Source organism: Anguilla anguilla, chromosome 14 (assembly GCF_013347855.1).
Source record: "Anguilla anguilla isolate fAngAng1 chromosome 14, fAngAng1.pri, whole genome shotgun sequence".
In the NCBI taxonomy this organism is placed as follows: domain Eukaryota; kingdom Metazoa; phylum Chordata; class Actinopteri; order Anguilliformes; family Anguillidae; genus Anguilla; species Anguilla anguilla.
The window spans coordinates 4,089,271-4,116,770 of NC_049214.1; the positions used below are offsets into that span (position 1 = coordinate 4,089,271).

At 51.0% G+C, this 27,500-nt stretch overlaps 1 protein-coding gene across 1 annotated transcript in view; it reads left to right on the forward strand.

Moving 5' to 3' along the window:
- Nucleotides 1-27,500, forward strand: part of LOC118212977 (CUGBP Elav-like family member 4) — a 37,829-nt gene that overhangs the window by 228 nt on the left and 10,101 nt on the right. Inside the window, exon 1 of the mRNA XM_035391558.1 lies at nt 1-669. This exon is cut by the window's left edge and continues 228 nt beyond it. Coding sequence (XP_035247449.1) covers nt 405-669 — 265 coding nt within the window. The 5' untranslated portion in view covers nt 1-404. The remainder of the gene's footprint in view (nt 670-27,500) is intronic.

Genomic DNA, 27,500 nt, shown 5'->3' on the forward strand with positions numbered 1-27,500 from the left:
GTTTAAACCGAAAGGACACCCAAACCGACTCGTCAATGCAAAAAATAAAAGGGTTGCTTGAAGCAGGGGCACGGGGAACGGAGGTGTAAATAGAAGGCAAATGCTCTCGATCGCTCGCTCTCCCTTTTATTTATAGAACTAATTCATTATTAAGTAAAATAACAACACGGAGGAACACCTCCACGGGGAGAGGCAAACGCTCGTGCTTTTGATATACTTTCTATAGAGATAATAACACAGCCTATGTATTCACATATGTGTAAATATTTTCATTGCTAAAACTATAGAAGGACCTTCTGCGCGTGCACGGCTAAGTCATACAATAACTGTCGCTACTTCTGAAGCTTCTACTACGGGCTGCTACACTGATATCGCGACTACTACGAATCCTCCCGGGTGAGAAGATGGCAACTTTAACGAACGGGCAGGTGGACAGCACGGGACACGGCGGCGCGGGCAGCACGAACGGGCTCGTGAACGGATTAAGCCACAGTCACAGTCCCGCGAGCTGCGCCACCATTCCCATGAAGGACCACGATGCCATCAAATTGTTCATCGGGCAGATCCCACGTAACCTGGACGAGAAGGACCTCCGACCCCTCTTCGAGGAATTTGGCAAGATCTACGAGCTCACGGTCCTGAAGGACCGCTTCACCGGCGTGCACAAAGGTGCGTTACGATTTGGTGCGCGAGAGCGGGATGGCTTCTCCTGTCCTGTCGACACTGTCTCTCTCTCTCTCTCTCTCTGTCTTTCCCTTTTCTGTGCAGTCCACTCGGGGATACGCGGAAACCGTGAAAGATGTGTTTGAAACGCTTCGATTCATTGCAATGCATCTGTGTGAGCCACTTTTAGAAATTGAGGTTAGCTGAAGCAGAAACCCGATTTATGTCGCGCGTGCATTTTCTTTACAACTTAAAAAAAAAATCCACCGTTTCGCTTTACTCACAGCCTGTTCGTCAGCGGTACCCTCGGGGCAGAGTTAAATGCTGAAATGTACTTGAATTGTGGAACGTGTTGGCAGTTTGCCAGATGATTCTGGGCAACGTTGTTGTAAAAAAATATTGCAAATATTCTCGGGAGTATACAGACCCAGATTATTTTCGTGTTCAGCGTGTTTTTGCCAAGGTGATGGAACGCGCTTACTATAATCACTTATCGGCCAGTGAGCATTAAAACCTCCCATGCCAAAGTTCACGCTTTCTTTGGACACGGTCGAGGAACAGCCGATGGACGACGTGTAGGTTGTTCAGTGCTTAAAAATAAATAAATAAATAAATAAATAAATTGTTCGAGTGAGCGCGAGGCAAGGCGGAATGGACTCTGTGTGTGTGTGCGTGTGTGTGTGTGTGTGTGTGTGAGTGAAAGAGAGAGAGATACTGAGACTGGATAAATGCGTATGTACCTTCCTGGTGCGTTAGTTACTTCCCAAATGTTTTTCTGCGATTTAAAGAGAAGGAGAGAAACAAGCCTCAGATATTGCACGTTTTGTATGGCTGTCAGTATTCTGCGTTTGGGACGCCAACAATTACAATCACAAAACTATATATCTGAGATGAATGTGGCCATGTAGTACCACTGGTCTGAGGTGTCACTGGTACTGCTGTGCGGGCTATATTGCGTACTATTGCGAAACAAGTTATTTAATTTCCACTACTCATTTGAGGTGACTATTTTGTTTTGTTACTTTTTACTTCGCATTTTAATTTCCTGAACCGTGTAACGATATCACGGAACAAACGGGCCTGTTTATTCAGCATATATTTATTGGTTTATATGTTACTTTTCCAACGTTTTTCAATGGTTTAGCGCAGGGGCCAAATCAACTGTTCTGCTGTATTTGCAAGCGAATGTAAGCCAACGGCATCCGAGGATAGCTACAGCTGGCACGAGCGACAGTGGCAGTGACAGGTAACACGAGCAAGTGCCCGCGCGGACCTCCCTTCACAATGCATTTCACCGGATGAGAGGATTGGGGATGGCGAGCCAGGTGTGCCGAGAGCCGCCGGCGTTTCGACAACTTGTTCCGCCGTGTTGAACATCGCGAGGGAGAGGAGCCGAACTACGCCGCGAGAAGCGCTCGTGTAGAGCTGCACAAAAATTGTGCGTGTGCACGTGTGTGCATCTGTGTATTGCGTGTGCGCGCGCGTGTGTCTAATAAGGCAGGACGCAAAGCGCGGTACGCAATAACAGTCACAGAGAGAGAGCATTGATGCCTCGCTGGTGCAGTTTCCATTTATTACACTGTATTGACAGGACGTATATCAGCAGTTTCAGACTGTAAGAGAGTGCAGTGATAAAAGAAGAAGAAGAAAAAAAGAGAGTCGTAAAGCTTTTATGTCAGGGTTGGGACACATTCATTCTCAGCGTTTCTTTTTTTTTCTCCCCCTTTAACCTTGGGGGTCATTATTATTTAATCCAACTGTCCATTTGACCTAATGCGCGTTTGCACGGCGGGCATTGTTTGGACAAAAGTGCTTCGTTGGGAGCTAATTGAAAAGTTCCCATAAAAGCCAGATAGCAGCAGGAGCGCTGCGGCCGACCGGGCACCCTCTATAAACAATGTGACATTATACATGTGTTATAAAATCATAATAAATAAATAAATAAATAAATAAAGCGGAAGGGAGCGCAGGGCATAGGCTATCTTTTATTAATAGCAGAGCCGCAGTGGCGATTCCCTGTCCGGCGGTTAATCATGTTTCCCGCGACCTATGCGCCGTTTCGCGGGGCTGATTCTAGGAACTGTCTCAGCGCGCGGATATACGACCCTCCCCCCCGCCGAACCCCTACCCCCACCCCCCCTCCACCCCCCCGCGCTCCCCCTCCGCTCCGCGGGAGCTTTCATTAGCGAGCGCCCGCTCTCTGCAGGCGTTATATTTTAACTAGTGTTTCAAGCGATCCGGTTCTCTGTCCTCCCTTCTGTGATTCGGGCATGGCAGTAAACCGTTTACCCTCCTCCTCCTGCTCCTCATCCTAGTTCACTCCCACGCCACGCGCATTCACGCGATCACGCCAGCCAGGGTCGGATTCCCCCGTTCGTTCACTCACTGCCGTCGACCCCACGCGCCTCATTCAAATTTAAACGGAGGATTTTGCGACCCTTCACGAAAAAAAAAAAACGTGCAGTCTGGGCCCTTCTAAATGGCAAGACAACACAGTAAAACGTTCAGGGTTAAATTAGCTCTTACAGTGTACATATGGTCCCAGTTAGACTCGTGTGTAGCCTACTCTGTTAGAGCTGAATTAACACTGGATAGTGTACTGTGTACAAGAGATACTATCAAACCTCACAAATAATCTCAAAACCCTCGATGAAAACAATGGGATGTAGGCCTAATTGTTCAAAAGTAACTGCCATACAGTCGGTGCCACTCTTTTACACAAACTAAGAACCAAATATTATGGCAAATACGCGAGCCTGTTCCTTTAGAAGGCAGTCACGTCATTCTCACCAATCGAGAGGAAATAGGCCTACTGTTTTTTTTTTTTGCGAGAGTTGGCTCATGCATCTCATACGCCTGAAACCCCGGCCTCGGCCGAGGCCCCATACCCAGTCAATTTCGAGACGTTCGTCGGGAATTGAACCACCGGCAAGAGAGGCACCCGGTGAGGCGGCGGCAGCGGCGGCAGCGGCAAAAAAAAAAAGAAAGAGGCGAACCGCAAGCTGAAATAAATTACACGCCGGATCAAACCTGAATCGCTCTCTCTCTCCCCGCAATCCGAGGCGCGAAGCAGAGATTCCTGACAGCACATCTTTCCGTGGAAAAAGATCTAATGGTGAAAAACAGACCGTAATTTTATGCAAACGCACTATTAATAACCGGAGTGCCGCGGTAATGATCGTCCCCGGATGCGACGGCACTTTTATTGAATACATTCGCGCGGGCTACAGGCTCGCCGGCTCCCTCGCCATTACTGAGTAATCCTGCTCCAGTCCCTGCAGAGGAACTTCATATGCTGTTCCTTTAGGAGGTGTGTGCGTGCGTGTGTGTGTGCGTGTGTGCGTGTGTGCGTGTGTGGGGGGGGGGGGGGGTCATTTTTCCAAGATGCCCCCCGCACCCAACCCACCCACACACAAGCCTATACACATTCAAGCCACCACATCACTCTCTTCTACTCTGAAAAAAAAAAAAATCAAAGATAACATAACTGTGCTTCTTAATTATTATAAATACTTGTTTGATATGGTCACTGCTATCATTGCCTGTGGTATAATGTGGTTGCCAGAGCTGTGACTTATGCCTTAAGGTGACAATATTTTTTGGAGGGTTAAATTCTACGGGAAAGGGGGAGTCGGGAACAGGGCCGCCGTTGGTGGGTGGGTGGGGGGGGGCTTATGGGTACCTTGTTTTGTACCAGGCCTGGGAATTTCACACAGCGGCACTAGTGGAGAGAGAGGAAGAGGAGGAGAGGCAGGGAGAGAGAGAAGGAGAGAGGGAGAGGTGGAGAGAGAGGGAGAGGAGGAGAGGCAGGGAGAGAGAGAAGGAGAGAGGGAGAGGTGGAGAGAGAGGGAGAGGAGGAGAGAAGGATAGGCACAGAGAGGAAGAGGAGGAGAGGCAAGGAGAGGGGGAGAGGAGGAGAGGTAGAGAGAGAGAGACAGAGAGAGAAAAAGATAGGGAGAAGAGGAGAGGTAGAAAGAGAGAGAGGGAGAGGAGGAGAGGCAGGGAGAGACAGAGAGAGAAGGAGAGAGGGAGAGGAGGAGAGGTAGGGAGAGGTGAAAGGGGACAGCAGTACTTCTCTATGATTCTCTTCCACACCCCCCCTCCCTCCCCCAGGGTCCATAGCTGTGGTCATGGAGGTCGTTTATAACGGTCAGTACCGGCTGCGGACGAGGCAGAATGAGACCAAAAGGAAACAAGACCCCCTCTCTTCCCCCCTTCCTTCCTTCTTTCTTTCTTTCCTTCCGCAGAAATAAAGAGAGAGAGGCACAGTAACGTTCTCTGGCGGAGACATTAATTTGTGCTTTTTATTTTGCCTCGGGGCCGGAGTTAGTGGAGTGGGACACCAGGCCCAACACTCAGCACCCCCCCCCCCTTCACCCCCCCACCTCAGCCCGTCTTAATCTGTGTGTCTGCGCTCCCGCTTTTCATTAACGGGACAAATGAAATCAGCGTGGGGCAGAGGGCCAGCGTGCGCCTTTACGGAAACTGTCATTCACCGGAATAATGGCGTTCCGGGGTCATGGGAGAGGAGAGCAGCGTTTCGGGGTCGTGGGAGGGGAGAGCAGCGTTTCGGGGAGCGATGGGAGGGTAGAGCAGCATTTTGGGGTCGTGGGAGGGGAGAGCAGCATTCCGAGATGCGATGGGAGGGGAGAGCAGCGTTTCGGGGTCGTGGGAGGGGAGAGCAGCGTTCTGGGGAGCGATGGAATCGGGCTCAGTACGATGCCCGGAGCATCCATGAGACGGGCGTACCCTTTCCCCCTGTGTACCTTATGAAAGCCCCAGTGCCATGATGCCGGTGCGATGACGGGACCTCACCACTACATCCACACTCAAGGACAATGGCGCCCTCCACTGCCCTGGAGGCCAAATGCTCAGTTTCGTGATTGGGCCTCAGCCTCAGGTGTCTATTTTACTGTATGTGCCCCATTCAGCAGAACCATACGGGGGGGGGGGGGAGTTGGGGGGTGAGGAGTGTGTGTGTGTGGGAAGGGGGGGTGGGTGGATTAGGATGAATCCAGGCGGCCTTGACTGCTGACAGGGACCCTCAAAATATACAGTGCGCTTGCAGCAACTGTGCTGGGATGGGGTGGCCTGGGGTGGTGGGCCCCAGGGGGGCCCCACGTGAGATCCATTCACGGGGCCCGCAGTCCTCTGACGGCGCCCTAGGCTCTGTTACACTGCCTTTGAGGACCCGCGCAGAGAGTGTCTTTCATCTGCAGTTTTATTAGTTATTTAACATCAGTCAATCGGGCGTTCAGTGGAACTCGGCTTCCTCTGAATGAGGCCACGCGAAGGCTGAGGCCCAGACTCAAGCCAACCGCAATGTCGCCAGATCTGGGGTGTTCATTTTCTTCTGTCATTTTCATGTTTTTTTTTGTTTTTTTTTTTTAAATATAGTTTGCGCAATATCATGAGTTTGGTAGTAAGTAGAAATCTCAGATAATTTTATATATAATATATGTATTGCACAATATTATGACTTTGGCAGTCATTAGGAAAGAACAAAAATATATATTTTCATTTCGGGGAGACCAGGGCCCAGACCTCGCCCCTTCCCCGTACCTCTCTCTCTAACTGTCGCATGCGGGTTCAGTGAGCCCCGCCCGAAACATACCGCCCCTCTGACCCCCCAAACGGGTACCACACCCCTCTCTCACCGACATGGTCCCCTTTAAAAAGAGTGAAGTGTGTGACCCCCCCAAACGGGTACCACACCCCTCTCTCACCGACAGGGTCCCCTTTAAAAAGAGTGAAGCCTCTGACCCCCCCCCCCAAACTGGTACCACACCCCTCTCTCACCGACAGGGTCCCCTTTAAAAAGAGTGAAGTGTGTGACCCCCCCAAACTGGTACCACACCCCTCTCTCATCAACAGGGTCCCCTTTAAAAAGAGTGAAGTGTGTGACCCCCCCAAACTGGTACCACACCCCTCTCTCACCGACAGGGTCCCCTTTAAAAAGAGCGAAGCCTCTGATCACCCCAAACTGGTACCACACCCCTCTCTCAACAGGGTCCCCTTTAAAAGGAGTGAAGCCTCTGATCACCACCCTCCCCCCCTCCCCTTTTTTATTGGCCCTCCCGCCCCCCTCCCCGCCCCGCGGGCGCTGTGTTTATGCAGCCTGCGTTCGGCGGAGAGGAGTTACACCCCCGTTGCATCATCCTGGCGAAACTCAACAGGGCCTGGAGTTGTGCGTCTCGCCCGCCCTCCCCTCTCTCTCCTGTCTGAACAGCGAGGCGGGGCCTCAGCTCCTGTTTAACTGCGCACTCGAAAAACACACTTTTTTAACGTTTCTTTTTTAAAATTTTTGCCCCCCGGGTTGTTTTATTGTGAGACGGAACAAGGTTCGGTACTGACACCAGGCCATCGCAACCTCACGGAATGTGTGTGTGTGTGGGGGGATGTGTTTGCTTGTGTGTGTGGGCACGTTTGTGGGTGCGTTTGTGTGTGTATGTGTGGGTTTGTTTGTGTGTGTGTGGGGGGAGTGTGGGTGTGTGAGTGTGGGTGCGTTTGTGTGTATGTGTTGGTATGTTTGTGTGTGTTTGTGTGTGTGTGTGGGGGGATGTGTGTGCGTGTGTGTGTGAGTGTGGGTGCATTTGTGTGTATGTGTGGGTTTGTTTGTGTGTGTTTGTGTGTGTGTGTGTGGGGGGATGTGTGTGCGTGTGTGCGTATGTGTGGGTTTGTTTGTGTGTGTTTGTGTGTGTGTGGGAGGGGATGTGAGTGCATTTGTGTGTATGTGTGCATGTGTGTGGGCAGGGTGCTTCATTCATGCTTTTAAAACGATGCTTGTTCATTTGTTTCTTTGACAATGCCTTTCTTATCCTCTGACAGCGAAGGCAGAAGCATAAAATGCACGGCATCATTTGCAGGATTAGCTCTTTGGCTCGGGCCTTTCAGCACCTTTGGGAAACACAGCGCAGCCAAATGTGGACACGCGTTCACTCCACCAGCCCTCTGGCTTCCTGTAAGACTGGCTGACTGCTCCTATTTAACAGTCAGTTGAAATCAAAGATAATTGTATTGTCCGCAATTGGCAGTAACCAATTAGAGAAGTGCGTGTAGCCATCAGTGGGGGAGAGGACCGGACCGAACTGCGTCTGATGCGTGAAAATGCTGTCGCTGCTGCTGGGTGTATGTGGGTGTGTGTGTGTGTGTGTGCGTGGGTATTCCTGTGTGTGTGTGTGTGTGTGTGTGTGTGTGCTGGTATGTGTGCTCGTATGTGTGTGTGTCCCTGTGTATGTGTGTTTTGTATATGTGTGTATTTGCGCCTGTGTGTGTGTGTGTCTGTGTGCACCTGTGTGTTTGTGCCTGTGTCTGTCTGTGTGTGTGTGCGAGTGTGAGTGTGTGTGTGTATGTGCGTGTGTGTGTGCAGAGGGGGAAACAGGGTATGTATGTCCTTGCAGCTGCTTGTATTCATGCAATATATAAGCGAGCAAAAAAACACCAGATGAATAAATATGTAAATAGCACGCGTGGCAGACCCATTTTTCAGCAGGGCAGCTGAGACACTGCGGATGCTCATTTATACAGGACCGGACTGTCACAGGGACCGCCTTTCAACCAATCAGCTGCCTGCAGACGCTCATTTATACAGGACCGGACTGTCACAGGGACCGCCTTTCAACCAATCAGCTGCCTGCGCATAGTGAAAGATGCCAATCTAACTTGGGGGGTTGAGGGGGGAGGGGGAAGGGGGGAGGGAGGAGGGGGGATGGGGGGGCGTATCTAGGGCAGCAGTGTAGCGTACTAGTCATGGAACTGGGCTGAGAGGTTGCAGGTTTATGTCTCCGATGGGACATTGCCGTTGTGCCCTTGAACAAGGGACATAGCCTTCATAGCTCTGGTAAAATATCTGGCTGCATAAATTGACTGTATTTATAATAATTAAGCTTGGTAAGTTGCCCTGGATAAGAGCACCTCCTAAATGCCAGGATGTAATGTAATCTATGGGGGGGGGGGAGAGGGGGGCAGGTAAATTCTGAAATTTGGGGGGCACATATCTGGGTTCACAGGGACTGAGAAAGAAGGATGCTTGTACTTCTCCTGTCCTCTGCAGGGCTGGATCTGATCAGAGCACTGATCTCCGCGTCAACTGTCGCCATGGCATTAAATATCGCCGTGGCAACAGGGCGCAGTCCTCCTATAGGTCCTGCTGTATAATGAGCAGAGACAAGGCAACATCACAGACAGCTATTAAATGTTAAAGCAGTGGACTCAAACACAGGTGTTTTGTTTTGCTGGATTATTTCTATTCTGCTTCGTCCCATTTCTGGTGCAAAGCAGCGAACTCATACAGTGTCAGGGAGTAGGAGTGCTGATCAAGGGTGAGATTTCGGTTTAGCAAACAGCAGACATGGGTGGGATTATAGACAGAGGAATCCTGAGTCTAGATCAGCACTCTAAAACTACGTGGAACTTTACCAATACAGCCCCAGGACTTCTTTCAAGGAAACAACACATAAAAATTCAGTAAAAAAAATGATGATAAATAAAAAACTACATATATATTTGTAATCCAAATCCATATATGTATGTCGTAACACAGGGGAATTTGGCCTGAAACATCCTACATTTACGTGTGCTTCAGGAGACATTCAGTCCCTGAAAGCTTGCTTTAGATATTATATTTATATTATATTATATTATACTAAGATAAGTTCAGATATCAACTGATTTGAATAATGAAATTCTAGCTGCTATATGATTTAGATGTTGTTGTTTTTTTATAATCGTATAGTGAAAACCAGGTCCCCATTGGGGTCATGTGAAAAGCCTCAGGCCTGCACCATGCAGTGACGAAGCCAACATCTCATCTCATCTTGGACCATCATCGTAGAAATAAGTCCTTGCATAAGTGCTTGGGTTGGAGGTATAAGTCTGTTAAAAAAACAGCTTTGTGAATACCTTTGGTTGGTAGGCACACATCTAAAGTTAACAGTTTCAGTTTCAAAAGCATCATCAGCTTTTTATTCTCTCTCCCACCAGCTCATCCTAAAATACCGGCAAGTCCTAATCACTCACTTAACCCTTTGAAGAGGAGTTTTTATTTAGGTTCTTTAATTTTTTTTTCTCCAAAATTTTAAGTTAGCGTTCTAGAACTCCATTCCTTTCAATTACCAGGAGTAACGCTTACACTCACACAGGAACATTCTAAAAATGTTTTTAATACTTGTTGCCCAGGACTACCCGAGTAAGGTAGAACAGGTAGGGAGCTAAATAAAATGGGCTTACATAAATCTAATGCTGTTATAGTTCGATATGAGCATTTCTGGGGATGTATCCTCTTAATCAGATGAATTTGTCTAAAACGACTTAGAGCGTGTGTGCCCTAAAAACTAAGGAAACTGGCATGGTGCTGAAAAATCAATTAATAAAAAAACAATTATTTAAAAAAAAACATTGAGAATCACCATTGGGGATTCATAAAAATCTGATCGCTGAAATATTAATGTTTTGAAAGCAGAAAAATGGCATATTAACGCGGGTTTATCAGTGAGGCCCTGTACAGGAGAGAGGCCCTGTACAGGGGAGAGGCCCTGCATAGGGGACAGGGCCCTGTATAGGGGAGAGGCCCTGTACAGGAGAGAGGCCCTGTAGAGGAGAGAGGCCCTGTATAGGGGAGAGGCCCTGTATAGGGGAGAGGGCCCTGTATAGGAGAGAGGCCCTGTAGAGGAGAGAGGCCCTGTATAGGGGAGAGGCCCTGTATAGGGGAGAGGGCCCTGTATAGGAGAGAGGCCCTGTACAGGAGAGAGGCCCTGTATGCAGGAGAGGCCCTGTATGCAGGAGAGGCCCTGTACAGGAGAGAGGCCCTGTGTAGGAGAGAGGCCCTGCATAGGGGAGAGGCCCTGTACAGGAGAGAGGGCCCTGTGTAGGAGAGAGGCCCTGCATAGGGGAGAGGCCCTGTACAGAGGAGAGGCCCTGTACAGAGGAGAGGCCCTGTACAGGAGAGAGGCCCTGTACAGAGGAGAGGCCCTGTAGAGGGGTGAGATGCAAGGTAAACCCCTCCTTTCACGTTCGGCAGAACAGTAAGTGACCCCTCCCTTCGTACGGCAGCTGTCTGAAGGCTGGGGTTTGTGGATCCTCTCGGTTTTTGATGTAGCCGCCTGAAAGCACAGCCCTGTTGTGTCAGGAACCCTTTGGAAATATAAACAGTTTCTGTTTTCAGACACGCAGCTCCGAGTAAGGGCTGCCCCGTTGTGTGATAAATATTTAAAGCGCTGGAGACACTGAATGCTGCTTCTCCCGGCATCCTACACAGCGTTGTGTTGGTCGCGGTGACTAGTGTCTGCCACACCGTGCCCTGCCACACTGAGCTGAGTCCCTCCAGGGCAATATGAATACCAAAGTCTTAATGTAAATGTACGAGACTTTTAAGGGTTTTTTTTGGTGGGGTGGGGTGGGGGGTTAACAGTAGGCCATATCAGTTCTTGGGCATACGTGAGGGTATACTCCTTAAATTATTTCATATTGGCATATGTTCTGTTTTATTTATTTATTTGTGTAATGGCTTATATAAATAGGACTTGTGCACGTGATTTGTGTGATATTTGACCTCTTTCTGGAAGGAATTCAATACAGGTGCTGGTGATCTCTGTTGAATACAGCCAGTCAGTCTACCAATGCCATGTTGCTATGGTTACACAGGGGATGTGGTTTCCGTGCAATACCAGGGATGACGCCAGTTAAAACAGGGATGGGCTTTCAGCAAATCTGATTGGTTTTCTGGAATGGGGATCAGCATTCCAAAATGTCAATTTGTGTTCTGGAATATTTAAGTGATGTATTCCGGAATGTGACCTTTTGTTCTGGATTATGTACAGCTATTCCTGAATTTTGTCTCGGGAACAAGGGCAGGCCTTCCTGTATGCAGTTTCATATTTGGAAGATGATTATGTAGAAAAATCCTTTTGGCTAAAGTATGAGTTTCAAAGAAGGAACTCCAAAACGTTTTGGAAATTGTCCAGGTAATAGTCCAGAATTTTGCTAGATTGTCATGGATGTGGGATGACAAGTCCAGCTTGTGCAAAACAGCTTCCTCTAGATTTTAGGTCATTTCATCCCCCGAAGCCAGACGGCCTGTTGGCAAGTTTAGGGTTTAGCTTTTGCAGCCTTCTCTCAACACCCACTCACCCCACTGGTTCGGTAAGAAGATTAGCAAAAGCAATTCTGAGAAGCTCACAGAACCGTAGTGAGATGAGGGGAGGTTCACGTCCCTCAGACCGCGTGAATCACACAGGCCTAATCACTACTGTACTGGGCAGGAGCTCAAGAGAAATCAATGCCTGTTGGGTCACAGAAAGTATCTACGGAAATCGATGAGCGATATCCCAAAATCTCTCTCCCTCTCTCCGTCTCTGTCTCTCTCTCACACACACGCGTGCGTGCGCGCACACACACACGCACGCACGCACGCACGCACGCACGCACGCACGCACGCACGCACGCACGCACGCACGCACGCACGCACGCACGCACGCACGCACGCACGCACACACACACGCACACACACACACACACACACACACACACACACAGCAGGCACCATGGGTTTTTCTGTAATCTTGAGAGTAAATCAGGCAGCCCTGGCGTTTTTGCTAATTGCTTTGACATTACTGTATGTGAACCCCCGTCCCCACCCCCCCGTCCCCCCTCCCGTCCCTGTACTTCCTGGACCGGATTCAGGGGGGGGGGAGACGCGTCCAGTTAAGGGAGCGATTTATTGTTTACGCGTGTACCACCACTCCGCGTAGTGCTAACCGCTAAGAACAGCGGCAAGCGCATTCCTTCTTTCATGGGGGGGACGGGGGGGACGGGGGGCAAGTGTAGGAATTTCCCCTTCACGGTGGCCCCACCCTCTATATCAGAAAGCGTCATCGTCATCAGCGTTAGCACTGATGCGAGAGGTTCGCGGCGCTGTATAACAGTGGCACACGAGCGCAGCAGCAAGCTGCTGTGGGAGCTCCATTCTCCCATCGCCTGTAAGATTTGTGCAGCTGATTTGTTTTCTTTGCTTATTTTTTGGCAGGGGTGGGGGTGGGGGAGGGGGGCGGGGTAAGCATCCTTTTGTACTCAGAGTCACGCACAACCTTTACCGCCAACTCAGCCAGCGGTCCTGTGTTTTATCTGCCTTCGTGCTGCTTATTCAGACGCCAACCCCCACCACCCCTACCCCCCCCCCCCCCCCCCACATAGGACAGGTGGGAGGGGAGGGGGGTAGGGGGGCTACATTACATGTGATTTAAAGACAATCTTCAAACGTGTACTTTAAATACAATCTTGTGGTGCGTGATTTTTACAGAATCTTGTAGTGCGTGATTTCCAGAATCTTTGTAGCGTGTGATTTAAATAGAATCTTGTAGTGTGTGATTTAAACAGAATCTTGCAGTGTGTGATTTAAACAGAATCTTGCAGTGTGTGATTTAAACAGAATCTTGCGGTGTGTGATTTAAAGAGAATCCCATGGTGTATGATTTGCAAAGAATGTCTTTGCGTGCAGTTTAAACAGAATCTGGCATTGTGTGATTTAAAGAGAACATCAGAGACTGTGTTTTACAGAGAATTTTGAGCCACGTGATTTTACAAAGAATCTCCGAGCATTTGATCTGCAGACAATCCCACAATGCAATTTAAAGAGAATCTCAAAGCCTTTGATTTAAAGAGATGTACTTGTGCGTGTGCTTTATACGGGGATCTCACAGTGTGTGATTTTTTGGAGACTGTGTTTTGGTTTTAGTTTGTGATTTAAAGAGAATCTCGTAGCATGCTACTTCACGAGAACCTCGCGGCATGTGACTCAACGGCGATCTTGAGCGTGTTGCGATGATTTAAGGAGAGTCTTGTGTAGCGCGACTTAAAGAGAATCTCGTAGCGTGCAGCTTTGAGAGGCTCTTCTGAATCACACGCTACGAGCTAATCTAGCAGCGCGCGAGTTACCGAGGCGACGGTACAGGGGGCGGGGCAGGTCACCTTGGTGATTTGGGATGAACGCCGCGCGCGGGGATAAGTGGGATTATTTCGAGCGAGGGACCGTGAATTATCGTACGAGGGCTCCTCAGGCCGCCTCTCGCAATTCAGGAATTAATCCGGGATTTCGCTTTAGGAGTGTTACGGGCTTACAGGGACACTTCCGGAACGATCCGGAGATTTTGGTTCCCGGCTCTCGGCCGACGTGAGTTAAGTTATATTTAGCGCTTTAGCGACGTTGCGGCTGGGCTCGCTGGTCCAGGACTGCCGTTGGCCGGGACTGGCACTGTTGCCTTGGTAACTCAGGTGGATGCTTTCTGCGTTCTCTTGCATTGAAAGTCGAGCTGGATGAGAGAGAGAGCCTGCTAATGGAACGCTAGGAAGAGCTAGAGCCGAAGAGGGTTACAGAGATACAGACCCGAGCACACACACACACACACACACACGCACACACACACGCACACACGCACGCACACACACACACGCACGCACCCACACACACACACACACACACACACAGGCTGAGATACAGACCCGAGCACACACACATGCGCACACACACACACACACACACGCACATGCACACACACACACACACACACACACGCACACACACGCATGCACGCACACACACACACACACGCACACACACACGCACACACACACACACACACGCACACACACACACACGTACACACACACACACACACACACACACGCACACACACACGTACACACACACACACACACACACACATACACACGTACACACACACACACGCACACACACACAGACACACGCATGCATGCACGCACCTACACACACGCATGTGCACACACACAAACACACACACGCACGTACACACACACGTACACAGGCAAGCACACACACACACACACATGTGCACTCTGAGACAGAATCAAATACACACACACACATGCACTCTGGAGAGAGATCAAGCACACAAACTGCACTGTAGGACAGAACCAACATAAAGCCCATTGTAAAGCTGCAGCCAAATCCACATGCTTTTGGAAGGAATGCTGGAATTCCACAATTACATTTCTGGCTGTGTGGGACTGTCCACTTTTTTTTTGACTAATTATAGTATTTATTATGTATTTCAAAACTCTCAGATTATTGCAAGTCTTTTTTTTTTTTTTGATACTGGATCCATGTCCCAGAATGCACCAGTGACCTGTGGGCTGGCCCTCCCTCTCTGAAGAGCGTGTTTTGGCACAACATCCCCAGTCGGGCCGCGGGTTCCCTCTTCTCTCAGACTTCAGAGAGGAGCAGCAGTGAATACCATGGCAGCTCCGCTGCCGATTGGTGGAAAGCCAAACGACCTTTGACCCCCGGGAGCCGACCAATCAAGCGGAGTACCTGGTGGCGTGAGAAAGGGGTCAGAGACTCCTCTCAAAAGCCCAAATTTCAATCCCACGCCCGCCGCACCGCTCCGGACGCCCCCGCGAACACGCCCTCTTCCTCCTGCTCGCCCTCTCCCTCCTCCTCCTCCTCGCCTCATTTTTATTTCATACGATAATTTAAAAATTCACAGAGTTGGCGTACGCAGCACGGCGAGGCCTTTCAAAGAGCGCGTTAAATTATTAAAGATGAAGACGGAGAGGGGTGGCTGCAGACTGGCTGTGTCAGTCTGGGGAGAAAAGCGTGACCCTGGACCGCGGACCCCCCCCCCTCCCACCACCACCACCCCCCCAGGGCGTAGATTTGAGAAATAAGTGCCCGTGGGGGGGACAATCGGAGGAGGCTTTGTGGCACAAGGAAAGAAGAGCTGATTGGGTATTTTGAGGGCAGGTCTTGTGTTCTAAGTAGTGCATGAGTACACTGATGTGTGCTGATGAGTGCTGAGCCAGCTTCATGAGTGCTCTTAGTCATGATGACATACAGTGATGATGTCACAATGGATCTTAGATCACTAGTGCAACACAGCGCACATCTGCATTATGTGTTAGAAAAGCAAATCCAGATGTGCAAATATGTTCTATAAAACACAAATGCATATGACCAGTACTATTAATAGCAGTACTATACTATTGCTGCTACTATATATTACAGTAGCAGCTTAGATGCTATTTCTCAATATATTCTACATTCTATGTTTTCATGCAAATGCAATACATTTGCAATATTTTTACTTTAAGAAATAAATAATATGCATTTATTTTTTTGCTTGTGCCTTTCTCAACAGGTCTGAATGCATTATTCAGTTGTTCTGTCTAATACGTATATTTTGCTTAAAAAAATAAATATATAAGAAAGAAGAAAGAATATTTAGTTTTCCTCGCCGGCGCAGATTACGTGGCTGACAGGGCAGATCCTTTAAGAGTAAAAGCGGACGAGCGAGCGAGCGAGCGAGCCGGCGTTTCGCCAGCGTCTGAGAGATCTGTTTCTCTACGGCGTTTATTACTGCAGACGCACAGCAATGGGGCTCTGACGCCATCGTCGCCGTCGGTTACGCACGCGTCGCGATCACGCGCCGGACGTCCTGGCGATACGTTTCACCCGCAGCTGAAATATTCAGCGGCGACGACGGCGACGGCCGGTTTGCGCATTTAAATATTTATGCGGCTGCGTTCTGTTATGTAAACGTAAAAAACGTACAGGAGCTGCGTCCGTAAACGCAGGTTCAGTGCGTACGAAATTACATTACATATTCATATAATTGCGCGAGACATACATTATGTGTTAACCCGCCCATGTATTATTTATGCCCCGAAGCGTATCAGTAGCAGTGTTCTGAGCATCAGAATTGGACGGTATTGTAGTGCAACATTCATACAAATGTCTTTCTAAGCAATTCAAATTTGTATTTATTTATTATTTCTTTCGAATGACGCTCTCGTTCAGCACAGGAAGTAGCCAAAGCAGGGCCAATAGCGATCAGGGCCGATAGCTTTGGCCCCTGGACGGGATAATCGCTCTCATTGGATGGTCTGTTGGTGTTCATCGCGGTCTACGGTCTGACCTGCTCATTCCGCCAAACCTCACAGTCGCCATACTGCATACTGGCGACCATGGCAACCATGGTAACCGCGGCAACCGCTGGGTGCTCCTGTCGGACGAATTGGAAGAAGCGATCACGAGCTGTCTGTAACGTCATCTCGTCACTCAGAAGGGAATCCTTCGGTTCACAATGTTGGGCAATTAAACAGGCTGTCTTTCTGGGCTGGGGCGGGGGTGACCCATCATGTCTGGGGAGGGAGTTTTAGGGTAACCCATCATGTCTGGGGAGGGAGTTTTAGGGTAACCCATCGTGTCTGGGGAGGGAGTTTTAGGGTAACCCATCATGTCTGGGGAGGGAGTTTTAGGGTAACCCATCATGTCTGGGGAGGGAGTTTTAGGGTGACCCATCGTGTATCGGGGGGGGGGGGGGGGAGCTGTCATGCTTGGGGGGGCAGAACATTTCAAAACCTGCTGGTTTTTCTCCCTCTCAGTACTTCGGGGGCTCTGACAGGATGTAGTGGTTCCAAAGCTGCTGATCTGCTCTCACCCCCCCCCCCCCACCCCCCCAAAACCCTAACCCCAACCCCCAACCCCATGCCAGTGCTTTTTCAATCTCTGCTATCCCCAGTCCTCAGTTCCTTCCCTCTGTTTTAGAGAGCTCTCTCTCCCTCTCTTTCTCTCTCTGTCTCCCTCCTTTTTCTCTCTGTCTCTCTCATTCTCTCTCTCTATTTTATCACTCTGTCTCTCTCTCTCCCCCCTCTCTCTCTCTCAATTTCAGTTCATTTCAAAATGTTTATTGACGTACACGGTGCCAAAGCGTGTTGTTTGCACAACAGTTACCAGAAAACAATGATAAAACTATCCGCGAAACACGATAGCAAAGCAACGACAGAATGATCAACAGTGGCAACAGTTTTTAATAGAACAACAATAGCGAATGTATCGAAGGACTCTTAACAGGGATTATGGATCACTGCTGTTTCTCTTTCATGGGCAAGAGGCAGCACACGCCTCAGCCAAATACCTTCTCCTTTCAGAGGGCTATTTGCATTTATTTGTCTCAGGCAAGTTTGGAAAGTTTCTGTGTAGTATTTTGAAAACCGGGAACACGTTTTTTTTTGTCTCCGATTTGTTTATATTTTTCACATTCAGAGAGGCTGTGCTGCTCTGTCTGAACCTGCTGCCGGTTGCAGTTTGAGCCTGGCCTGTCTTCTCTGGGCAGCCGGGTCTACCGGGTGGGGGGGGTGGGGTGGGGGGGTTGGGGGGGGTGGTTTGGCTCGTCTCTACAGCCAGGCTGTGCTCACTGAGTCTGCATTTCCTCAGTCATTGTGTGTGTTTGGAATATATTTTCTCCACTGTGGACTGATAGTCTGCAACACTGTATTCTCATATTAGGGCCAGACAGCTTGGCAGTTTGCTTAGATTTTTTTTTTTCCCCAAAGATGAATACAATTTTGTTTGTGTCTTGTTATGAGTTGGTAGGCTCTGATTGGTCCAGTTGGGGTGTAGCTGTTCTGAGGCTGTGTGGTGTTAGTGGGGGTTCAGTGGGGGTTAGTGGGGGTTCAGTGGGGGTTAGTGGACTGAGCCCGAGGAGCAGCTGGTTGGGAGGGGGCTCCTCTCTGGGCTCAGCTCCGGGCATTTCGGGGCCCTGTAATGGTAAGAGTGGGAGTCTCAGTGTTTAATGTGTCTCCAGTATGTAGCAGCTCTTCAGCAGTGGATACTGGCCAGGTTCCGCTCGGCATCATTGTTTAGTGTTTTCTCTCTGAGCGTGGAGGATATTTTTACAGAATTCTGCGCGTAGCGTTTCAGATGGGTGTGTGACCCAGTTTAGAAAATGGGGTAAGCAGTCCCCAGTACCTCCCCCTCTCTCTCTCTCTCACACACACGCACATACTCTATCTCTATCTCTCTCACTCACACAAACACACACACATACAGTCCCCCCCCCCAACTCACTCACTCTTTCCTTGGTTTTCTGGGTGCTTCGGGGACGCGGACCCACCCAGTGGCTGCTGGGAAGGCGCGGTGGGTGGGAGGAGCGAGGTGGGGGATGTTTGCTGCGTGGAGACAGCAGCCAATCGGAGTCCTCGGGAGGGGCTGTTGTGTGGAGACAGCAGCCAATCAGGAGTCCTCTGGGAGGCTGCTGTGTGGAGACAGCAGCCAATCAGGAGTCCTCTGGGAGGCTGCTGTGTGGAGACAGCAGCCAATCAGGAGTCCTCTGGGAGGCTGCTGTGTGGAGACAGCAGCCAATCAGGAGTCCGCGTTGGGATACGGCCGTCCGTTAGATGGACACCTCAGAGCTCTTTGAGCTGCTGCCAGCCGGACTGGACTCTGGCAGCCGAACAGCCAGCTCTGGGACTTAGACACGGACGAGAGACAGGCGTCTAAAACCAGAGAGAGAGAGAAAGACGGGGGGAGAGAGAGAGGGAGAGAGGGAGAGTAAGAGGGGGAGAGAGAGAGAGAGAGGAGAGTAAGAGGGGGATAGAGAGAGAGAGAGGGAGAGTAAGAGGGGGAGAGAGAGAGGGAGAGTAAGAGGGGGAGGGAGAGAGAGGGAGAGAGGAGAGTAAGAGGGGGAGAGAGAGAGGGAGAGAGGGAGAGTAAGAGGGGGAGAGAGAGGGAGGGATAGAGGAGGGAGAGAGAGAGGGAGGGAGAGGGAGAGTAAGAGGGGGAGAGAGTGGGGGAGAGAGGGAGAGTAAGAGGGGGAGAGAGAGAGGGAGAGAGGGAGAGTAAGAGGGGGAGAGAGAGAGGGAGAGAGGGAGAGTAAGAGGGGGAGAGCGAGGGGGAGAGAGGGTAAGTAAGAGGGGGAGAGAGAGGGGGAGAGAGAGAATGCAGAAACACGGTCATTATTCCATCAGAGAGACAGAGCGGAGCAGCACTGAAGCACACCTGGCCGGTTTGTGATGTCATAATAACGCTTTTAAAAGGGCGTTTAGCGGACGCTCCTGTCCAGGGGGACCCGCGCAGCTCACACTCTTCAGCGCGCAATCTATTCATACAGCTGGATATTTACCGATGAAATTTGGGCTAAGTACCTCCGCTCCAGGGCACAACGGCAGCGGTCCTTCCCTGGGAATCAGTTCCACGACCTGGGAAGCGCAGGCCCGGGCTCCTGAGCGTTATGCTACATCGTCAGCCTGATTTATCGGCTGCGAGGCCGTCCCGTCCGATAGCCTGTGGTCTGGGCCCTCCGCTGGAGGAGTAATCCCCAGCGTATCCGCCGCGTTCTAAATGCAGCCGTTGGAGAAGTTAAGCGTATCACAGCGATCGAGGGAAAGATACAGTGAAAAGGACACTTTCAGCGAAGGTGATCCCTCAGCTGCTATGTGTGTGTGTGTGTGTCAATGTGGGAGAGAATGTGTGTGTGTGTGTACCTGCATGTGTGTCTGTATGTGTGTGTGTGTGTGTGTGTGTGTGTGTACTTGGGCGTGTGTGTTTGTGTGAGTTTGCGTGCGTTTGTGTGTGCGCACGTGTGTGTGTGTGTGTGTGTGTACTCTGTGAGTACAGGTACAGGGGCTTTGTGTAGTTCTACTTCACCCATCTCCCATCTCATCATGTCACATGTCACATCTGCCCCTTCCTGTCCTGAGAGGGGAGTCATGTGACTGGTTTAGAGCGAGACGCTGCTGTGATTACTGTACAGCCCTGTAATGGGCACAATCAGAGCAGAAACACGCCATTTTGGACCCCGGATAATGGGCGGTTATGATAAGAAGGCCGTGGAATTAGAGTGCGGGCCACTCTCCAGCATGCTTATGCACCCCCCCCCCCCCCACCTGCCCCCACCCCCACCCCCACCCCCACCCCCACCATTACCTGAGTAATGACACAGCATATAGAGCCACACACACTGTGAGCTGGGAAAGACTTCCTACTGAGCCAGTCTCTAACAGCTGGGTTCTACGCTATCGCGCACATTCTTAAAGAGAGAGAGAGCGATAGAGACAGAGGGGGAGGAGGGAGAGAAGGAGAGAGAGGGAGAAGAGAAAGGAGGAAGGAAGGAGAAACAGAGTGGGAGAGAGAAAGGAAAGGAGAGACAGAGGTAAGTTGGAGGGCAGAGAGACAGAGAGAGGGTGGGAGAGAGAGAGAGAGAGAGGGATAGAGAGGGGGAGGGAGAGAGAGAGAGAGGGATAGAGAGGGGGAGAGAGAGAGAGAGAGAGGGATAGAGAGGGGGAGAGAGAGAGAGAGAGAGGGATAGAGAGGGGGAGAGAGAGAGAGAGAGGGATAGAGAGGGGGAGGGAGAGAGAGAGAGAGGGATAGAGAGGGGGGGAGAGAGAGAGAGAGAGAGGGATAGAGAGGGGGAGAGAGAGAGAGAGGGATAGAGAGGGGGAGGGAGAGAGAGAGAGAGAGGGATAGAGAGGGGGAGAGCGCGGGGCTCTGGGAGACCGGTGTCGCGCTCTCTGCGGATTGATTGTCCTGGCGCTGGTCCACCGAGCCCGACCCCCTCTGTCCTCTGTGCTAATTTACGGGGCTGCGTCTGCGCAGATTTAACCGCTCCTCTCGGGCCCCCGGTGGCCGAATGCGGGAAATCACCCCCCTCCCCCCCCAGGAGGGTGTGGGATTAGGCCCCCCTCCCGAGGGGGAGCGAATGAGTGGACCTCCCTAAAACTCCTCAGCGTCCTTTCGGTGATCACACTGGTCCGGACGTCCCTTTCCACACTGCGGTCATTTACGACCGTTCTTTTTGCTGAGCGTTTTATTTATTTATTTTTTTCTTCCTCCGTCTAAATGGCTTTCGGCTCGAACCTGCCACTGCCACTGGGCTAGTCTGGCGCCCCGATTCCTCGCCCAAGGGTACCGATGTCACAGGCAGGGGTTCCTTCCCATAATCCCTTGCTGGTGCCGCCGAAACTCCCGCACTGGCAGTCAAACTCCGTGACCTCCCCCCCCCCCCCCCCCCCCCCCCCTCCTCCAAACACCACTGTCTGGAGTATCCCTCCCCATGGGTGACCGTTCCAGACCCCAAATTCAGCAGCTCTCAGTGATCTGATGCTGTGGCTCACAGTCTGTTTATAGGTCTCTTAGAGCTCTTAGAGAGGCAGGGGGACAGAGTCTCCTTTACACCCAGTATCAATCAGCTACAAATAACTTTGAAATGCGTGCCAACTTCCCTCCTTCCTTCCTTATTCATGAGGTCACTGTGGACGGCTGTAATTCATCAGGATGATGCTGTGCTGAGGATTAGAACGTGAGTAACGTGGGATTGTCCTCTCAGGCGTGACGTGCAGTGTGTGTGTGTGTGTGTGGAGTTCCTCCTCAGATCCCAGAGTGTTGGTCGGACTGCCGCAAACTCAGGGAACGTTCCTGTTTGTCCATTCAGGGCACTGCCCGGTCCAACCAACAGGGAATGGCAGAGAGAGAGAGAGAGAGAGATTGAGAGAGAGAGAGAGAGAGAGATTGAGAGAGAGAGAGATATATATATAGAGAGAGAGAGAGAGAGAGAGAACCACCTCTGCAAATGATTACAGATTTGCACTTTAATAGCCTCCGAGATCTTTTCCAAACTCCACATGCAAGTCCCCCAAGAGCCAAAACCTATTAGTTTGGGTTTTTAATCAAAAGCAAAGGAGATGGGACTGATTTCTTTCTTATTCTCTACCCACATATGAATACACACACACGCACGCACGCATGCACACACTCACACATTTTCCCTCGCACAGACACACACACACACACACAGACACACACACACGTATACATGCAAACACACACCCACATCAGAAGGGGAGGGCACGACTGAAAGAGGTCGCTTGGTGAACGCAGTGAACGCCCAAAGTAGGGAGGAGTTGGGGTCACTCTCCCCTAAAAAAGTGTGTGTGAGAGAAACACATAGTTACTGTTCTCTCTCTGTCCCTCACACACATGCACACACTTTCTCAAACTCTCCATCTCTACATCTCTCTCCCTCTCTTACCCTCACACACACACTCTCACACACCCCTCCCTTTTCTCTCTGTTCATCTCTCTGTCTCACTTCCTTTTGTCTCTCACACACTCTCTCACACTCTGTCTCTTTCCCTTTCTCTCCCTCCCACACTCCACTGTTCTTGCTCTGTCTCTCTATTTCTCTCACTTTCTCTCCTTCCCTCCCTCTCTCTCTCTCTCTCTGGCTATCTCTGCACAACACGCTCTCACCTGCCCTTTCTTCCTCTGCTTCTTTCTCTCCCTCTCCCCCTCCCTCTTTCTCACACTGTTTTCTTTCCCTCTCTCTCACACATTTTCTGTTTTCTCCCCCCCCCCCCCCCCCCCCCCCCCCCCCCCCCCCCTCTGTTTGTCTCTGCATAGCCGATAAGCTCGCTCGGGAGACTTTTAAAGGACTCCCCATCTGTGTATAAATAGCTTCTGATGAATTATTGAGGGACCGGCGTTTGCTAATAATCTCCCAGGACCCATCCGACAATGACAAGGAAGACAGAGCGAAGAAACAATTATGCAAGGCCCCCTAAACTGGCATGGGGAGGGGGGGTGGGGTGGGTACGTGTGGGTGGAGGAGACGCTGGTGGCTCCCATTCCCACCCCCCCCCCCCCCCATCACCAGCACGGCCGGAAATCTGCACTAATAAAGCCAGTTACTCCACTCAAATCAGTCTTCCCAGACCCGTCCTTCCCCCAGACCAATGGGGCGCCAGTGATTCATATTCCACTTCCTGGGACGTCCTCGGGGACGTTGGGGACGGGTCGCCCCCGTGGGACGACGGGGAGGGGAGGGGGGTGGGGGCGGCTGAAGGGCGGGGGACGGGCGAGGGTGAGGAATACTAAACGCTCATTTCGAACTTGGGAGAAAGGGCAGCGGGACACATGGCACGCCCACAGCGAAACGCTCGGTGTTCGTTTAAAAACACGCGTCCGTCCAGCGGAGGCCAGCATGCACTCCTGCTGGCCCCCTTTATTATGGGCCCACATAGCTCAGGAGGTAAGAGCGCTTGTCTGGCAGTCGGAGGGGTTGCCGGTTCGATTCCCGCCCTGGGCGTGTCGAAGTGTCCCTGAGCAAGACACCTAACCCCCAACTGCTCTGGTGAATGAGAGGCATCGATTGTAAAGCGCTTTGGATAAAAGCGCTATATAAATGCAGTCCATTTACCATGCACTCCTCTGTCGGTGTTGATTTAACTCTGAGGGTGTCGGTGTGCCCCTCGCTCAGGCTGTGACCCCGGGTCTGCCGGCCGGTTCGGTGGTCTTGGCGAACAACCGCAGCCGGAGGTTCCCCAGCTCAGCCGCGACGCGCGGTTTCCACGGGAACGGGCGAGCGTTTCTCAGGGGTAGCCAATCACATTGCTCCCTACGTGAGACGCTGAGTGAAATGGACACGTGTTAACATGCCCGGATTAGCGACTGGGCACGCTGGGCATGTGCCCCGAGGCTTCGGACCACCAGGGGACCAACAAAAAAAATATTGGGGGTTCGCACGTTCAGGAAAGGGGGTGAATTTCACTATTTCTCACCGATCCCAATCCTAATTGAACTGGGGTCCCAGACACCATGTCAGACACTATTTCAAGTGCAGGGTAGTCCTGGTAACAATTACCACTGACACGAGGCCTTCCTGGACAGTATTGGGGGGGGGGGGGGGGGTGTGATGGGGGCGTGGCAGAGAGTGGGAGTGCCAAAATCATCAAATCAAAATGTGTTTATACAGCGCGTTTCACAAACAACTGTCACAATACGCTCCCTTGGGTAATTCGCACATGTACAGCACATTAAAACTCAAAACAGCCCCGAGCTGTACACAGTACACAGCACAAAGACAGCAGAGTACACAGCACAAAGACAGCGATCTTTTCCCCCTGCTTTCCATTGATACTGGTCAGGAGTGTTGTGTAGCTGTTAGAGAACAGGGAGTCCATCTGCAGTGCTGCTGCTTCTGTGAAATGCCAGGGTGTTTGAATGGATGATTTACACACACACAAAAAGAATGCATGCAGAGTAAGTTGCCCTAGATGAGCATGTTTGCTGAGCAAATAAATAAAAATCTTGGATTAACATGCATCTGCATGTCTTTACAGTACCGCAGATTCATTTACACTGGCTGTTTGTCTGAGTTAAAAAGTGCAGTGTTTTTTTTTTTCCATTTTCTTAAAAGGCAGTCTCTCTTCCAAGTTGACTTACACAGCTTGTATTTAACATTTAACCCATTTTAATGTAAATTCAAACAGCAAAATAACTGCTGTGTATATCCAGGCGAATTATTCTACAGTAGAATGGCTATCGCTCACTCAGAACGACCTTTGTGACCTCTTTTCAGTTCCCTTATCAGTAGTCCAAACTACCACCAGAGATCCTTAATTACCAGCGAGACCCCCTGCCTTTTTTTATGCCCCTTCCTGTCCTGGCAAAAAGAGTTCCGGTCAGCGCACAAGGACTTCCAGCGGCAGCCAGCGCCCATGAATTTTCATGAGCCCCCAGGAAACGTACTTAGGCTTCCGAACGATCGGCTGTCGGGCTACAGCCCCCTGGTCTGCACACGCTCACGGCAATTAGACCCCCTCGGCCAATCAGCAGGGTCGTTTTCTTTCTTTTTTTTTTTGTCGCTGTTGTCGGGGGAAACCACCTGGGGATGTCACCGACTGTGAAAATGCGGGCAATGAGGGTGGGGCCGGGGGTGAGGCCGGGGGCTGGTCCCGCAGGACAGACCGGGCGCGTGTCTGTGCTTCCATTTCTTTTATTAGTTTTTTTGGTTTTTCCCCAGGGTCATGCGGTCGCTTGCTCGCCTCCCCCCTCCCTGTCTACGGGCCATCTCCGGGGGACGTTCCTAATGAGGCGTCCTCTCCCCCCCCCCGCCCTCCTCCCCAGGGTCACATGGCTGCTCGCCCCCCCCCCCCTCCGTGGCCAGCCGCCCCCGCCCGACCCTGTCGACGGGCCATCTCCGGACCCCCCGCCCCGTAGCCGGGGGACGTTCCTAATGAGGCGTCCTCTCCCCCATCGATTGGGTGCCCGTGTTCCGCAGTAAATCCCCCCCGCTCGCCGCGCGTTAGAAACGCGGCCCCGCTTCCTCTCGGCCAATCGATGCGCGCGGAGGAGAGGAGAGGAGAGCGGCTCTCGGTCTGTAATCAGGTGAGACGGGGGAAGCGCTATCTTAAGGGAACGCATCCCGCTAACACCTTCTCAAGGTTCTCTTTTTTATCCCCATCTGTGAATAGCGTACCTTTTTTTTCTTTTCTTTCTTTCCTTCCTTGGGTTTTTTTTTTTTTTTTTTCCAGGGCAGGCGATGGACTCAATTACAACCGCAATCAGCTCCATTTTTCAGTTCTATTTCCCCCCGCTAGAATAATATCGCACCCGAGGTAGAGGACTCATTAGTCCCAGAAACATCTCCTGAATATTTAAGATGTATTTTATTGAATTAAAAAGAAGAAAAAAAAAAAAAAAAACCTGACTTTGTCTCAGCGCTATAATTGAAGACGCTATAATCTTTCTGGCACATTCATTCTCAGAACTCAAACTGCAGTCGGCAAAGTGCGCTATTATTTAATCAGAGTGCACCGCTTGCAATTAAATATCTTAAGAAGATTGAAAAATAAAATCAAGGGCTCAGAAGCCCTTTCGCTGCTCGGGCCCAAAAGAGTTGCGTGTAGGAACGGGCGAGCGGCCTAAAATAAAACAGCGAGTGGCGCGTTCTCGTTTTCGTGGACGAAGCGATGCTACCGGCATTTTTCACCAGGCCTACCGGACCCCGCCGGTCGCTTAGCTACCGTTTCTTTCACGGCCTCGAGATTCGCTAGTGCACGATCCGGAGTGGTGATGGTGGAAGCTGTCAATCAGTCTGTTTCCCAGGCAACCGCGGCCAGGGAAACTACACTCGTGGGGCGAGGACTTGTCTGGCCTGGCCCCTCATGAGCGGTGGCCGATGTTCCATAGTAGCGCCCCAGCGATGGACGTCCTGTTTACGGACGGGCTCAGTCATGCCCTTCCCCAGCTCCCCTTTAAGACTGAAACACTCACACACAGCCGGGGAAGGGGGGGGGTGGGGGGGGCTAAAACTGCCCGCTCAGCACGTAGACTCAGCTAGCATTAGCCTGCTTGACCACCGCCAGCATCGGTCAATGCCAACTGCGCGAGCAGCCCGTTTAAAAAACAAAAACCGCACCCGCGGTGTCATTCGTCCTGCGCTCCCGTCCGCCCAATCAGAGCTCCCGGGTCTGCCTGAGTGACAGCTGCCCTTTATTAATATTCATGAGCCGACAGGCCGGCGGAACGTTCCGGCGTCCTGATCGCGAACGACGGGCTATTTGAAGCGCGACGGCGATCGATGCGACGATTATGACCGCCGCGGACGCCGTCAGGGCGCCCGCGAAATGAAAACAGAAGCTTTTTTCGCGGGGGGCGGAAAGGCAAATCAGCTATCGATTTTACGTTCACACGTTACTATTAATTTCGCCTGTCGTTATGGAAACCGTTTGAGACGCCGCTGGGCGAACCCGGCCCAGGGCGTAAACTTCGCAGGCCGCGGGAGAGAAACTTCGGAAACTGGGGTGCAGATGAAAAATATGGCGGCTTCCGGTTTGTTTGTTTGTGCGCACTCCCATGAGTTCCCATGGCGACACAAACCAGGCAAAGGTGCCAGCGGCGAGAAGAGCTTCGGTCACCATCTGAGCACCTTAAGAGGAAACAAGGTGAATTCCAAGAGTTTTTCCTCCTGGGGGGAGAGAGGGGGGGGTGGATGTTTTTTTTTGTTCTTGTGGTTGTAGTTTTGTTTTTTTTCCCCCAACACACTCTCTCATTTAAGCCAGAAACTCCAGCGAACTCCAGTGAACCCCCTTTGATTTGGACTCGTGAGAATTGCACATCTTTTTCTACTTCCCTTTTTCTCTGGCTTTTCTCTCTCTCTCTCTCTCTCTCGTTCCCTCTATCAGTGGGTCCGTGTCCCTCCAGGGTGTCTGCGGAGGCTCTGATAAGCCGGGAGTGTAGGACACAG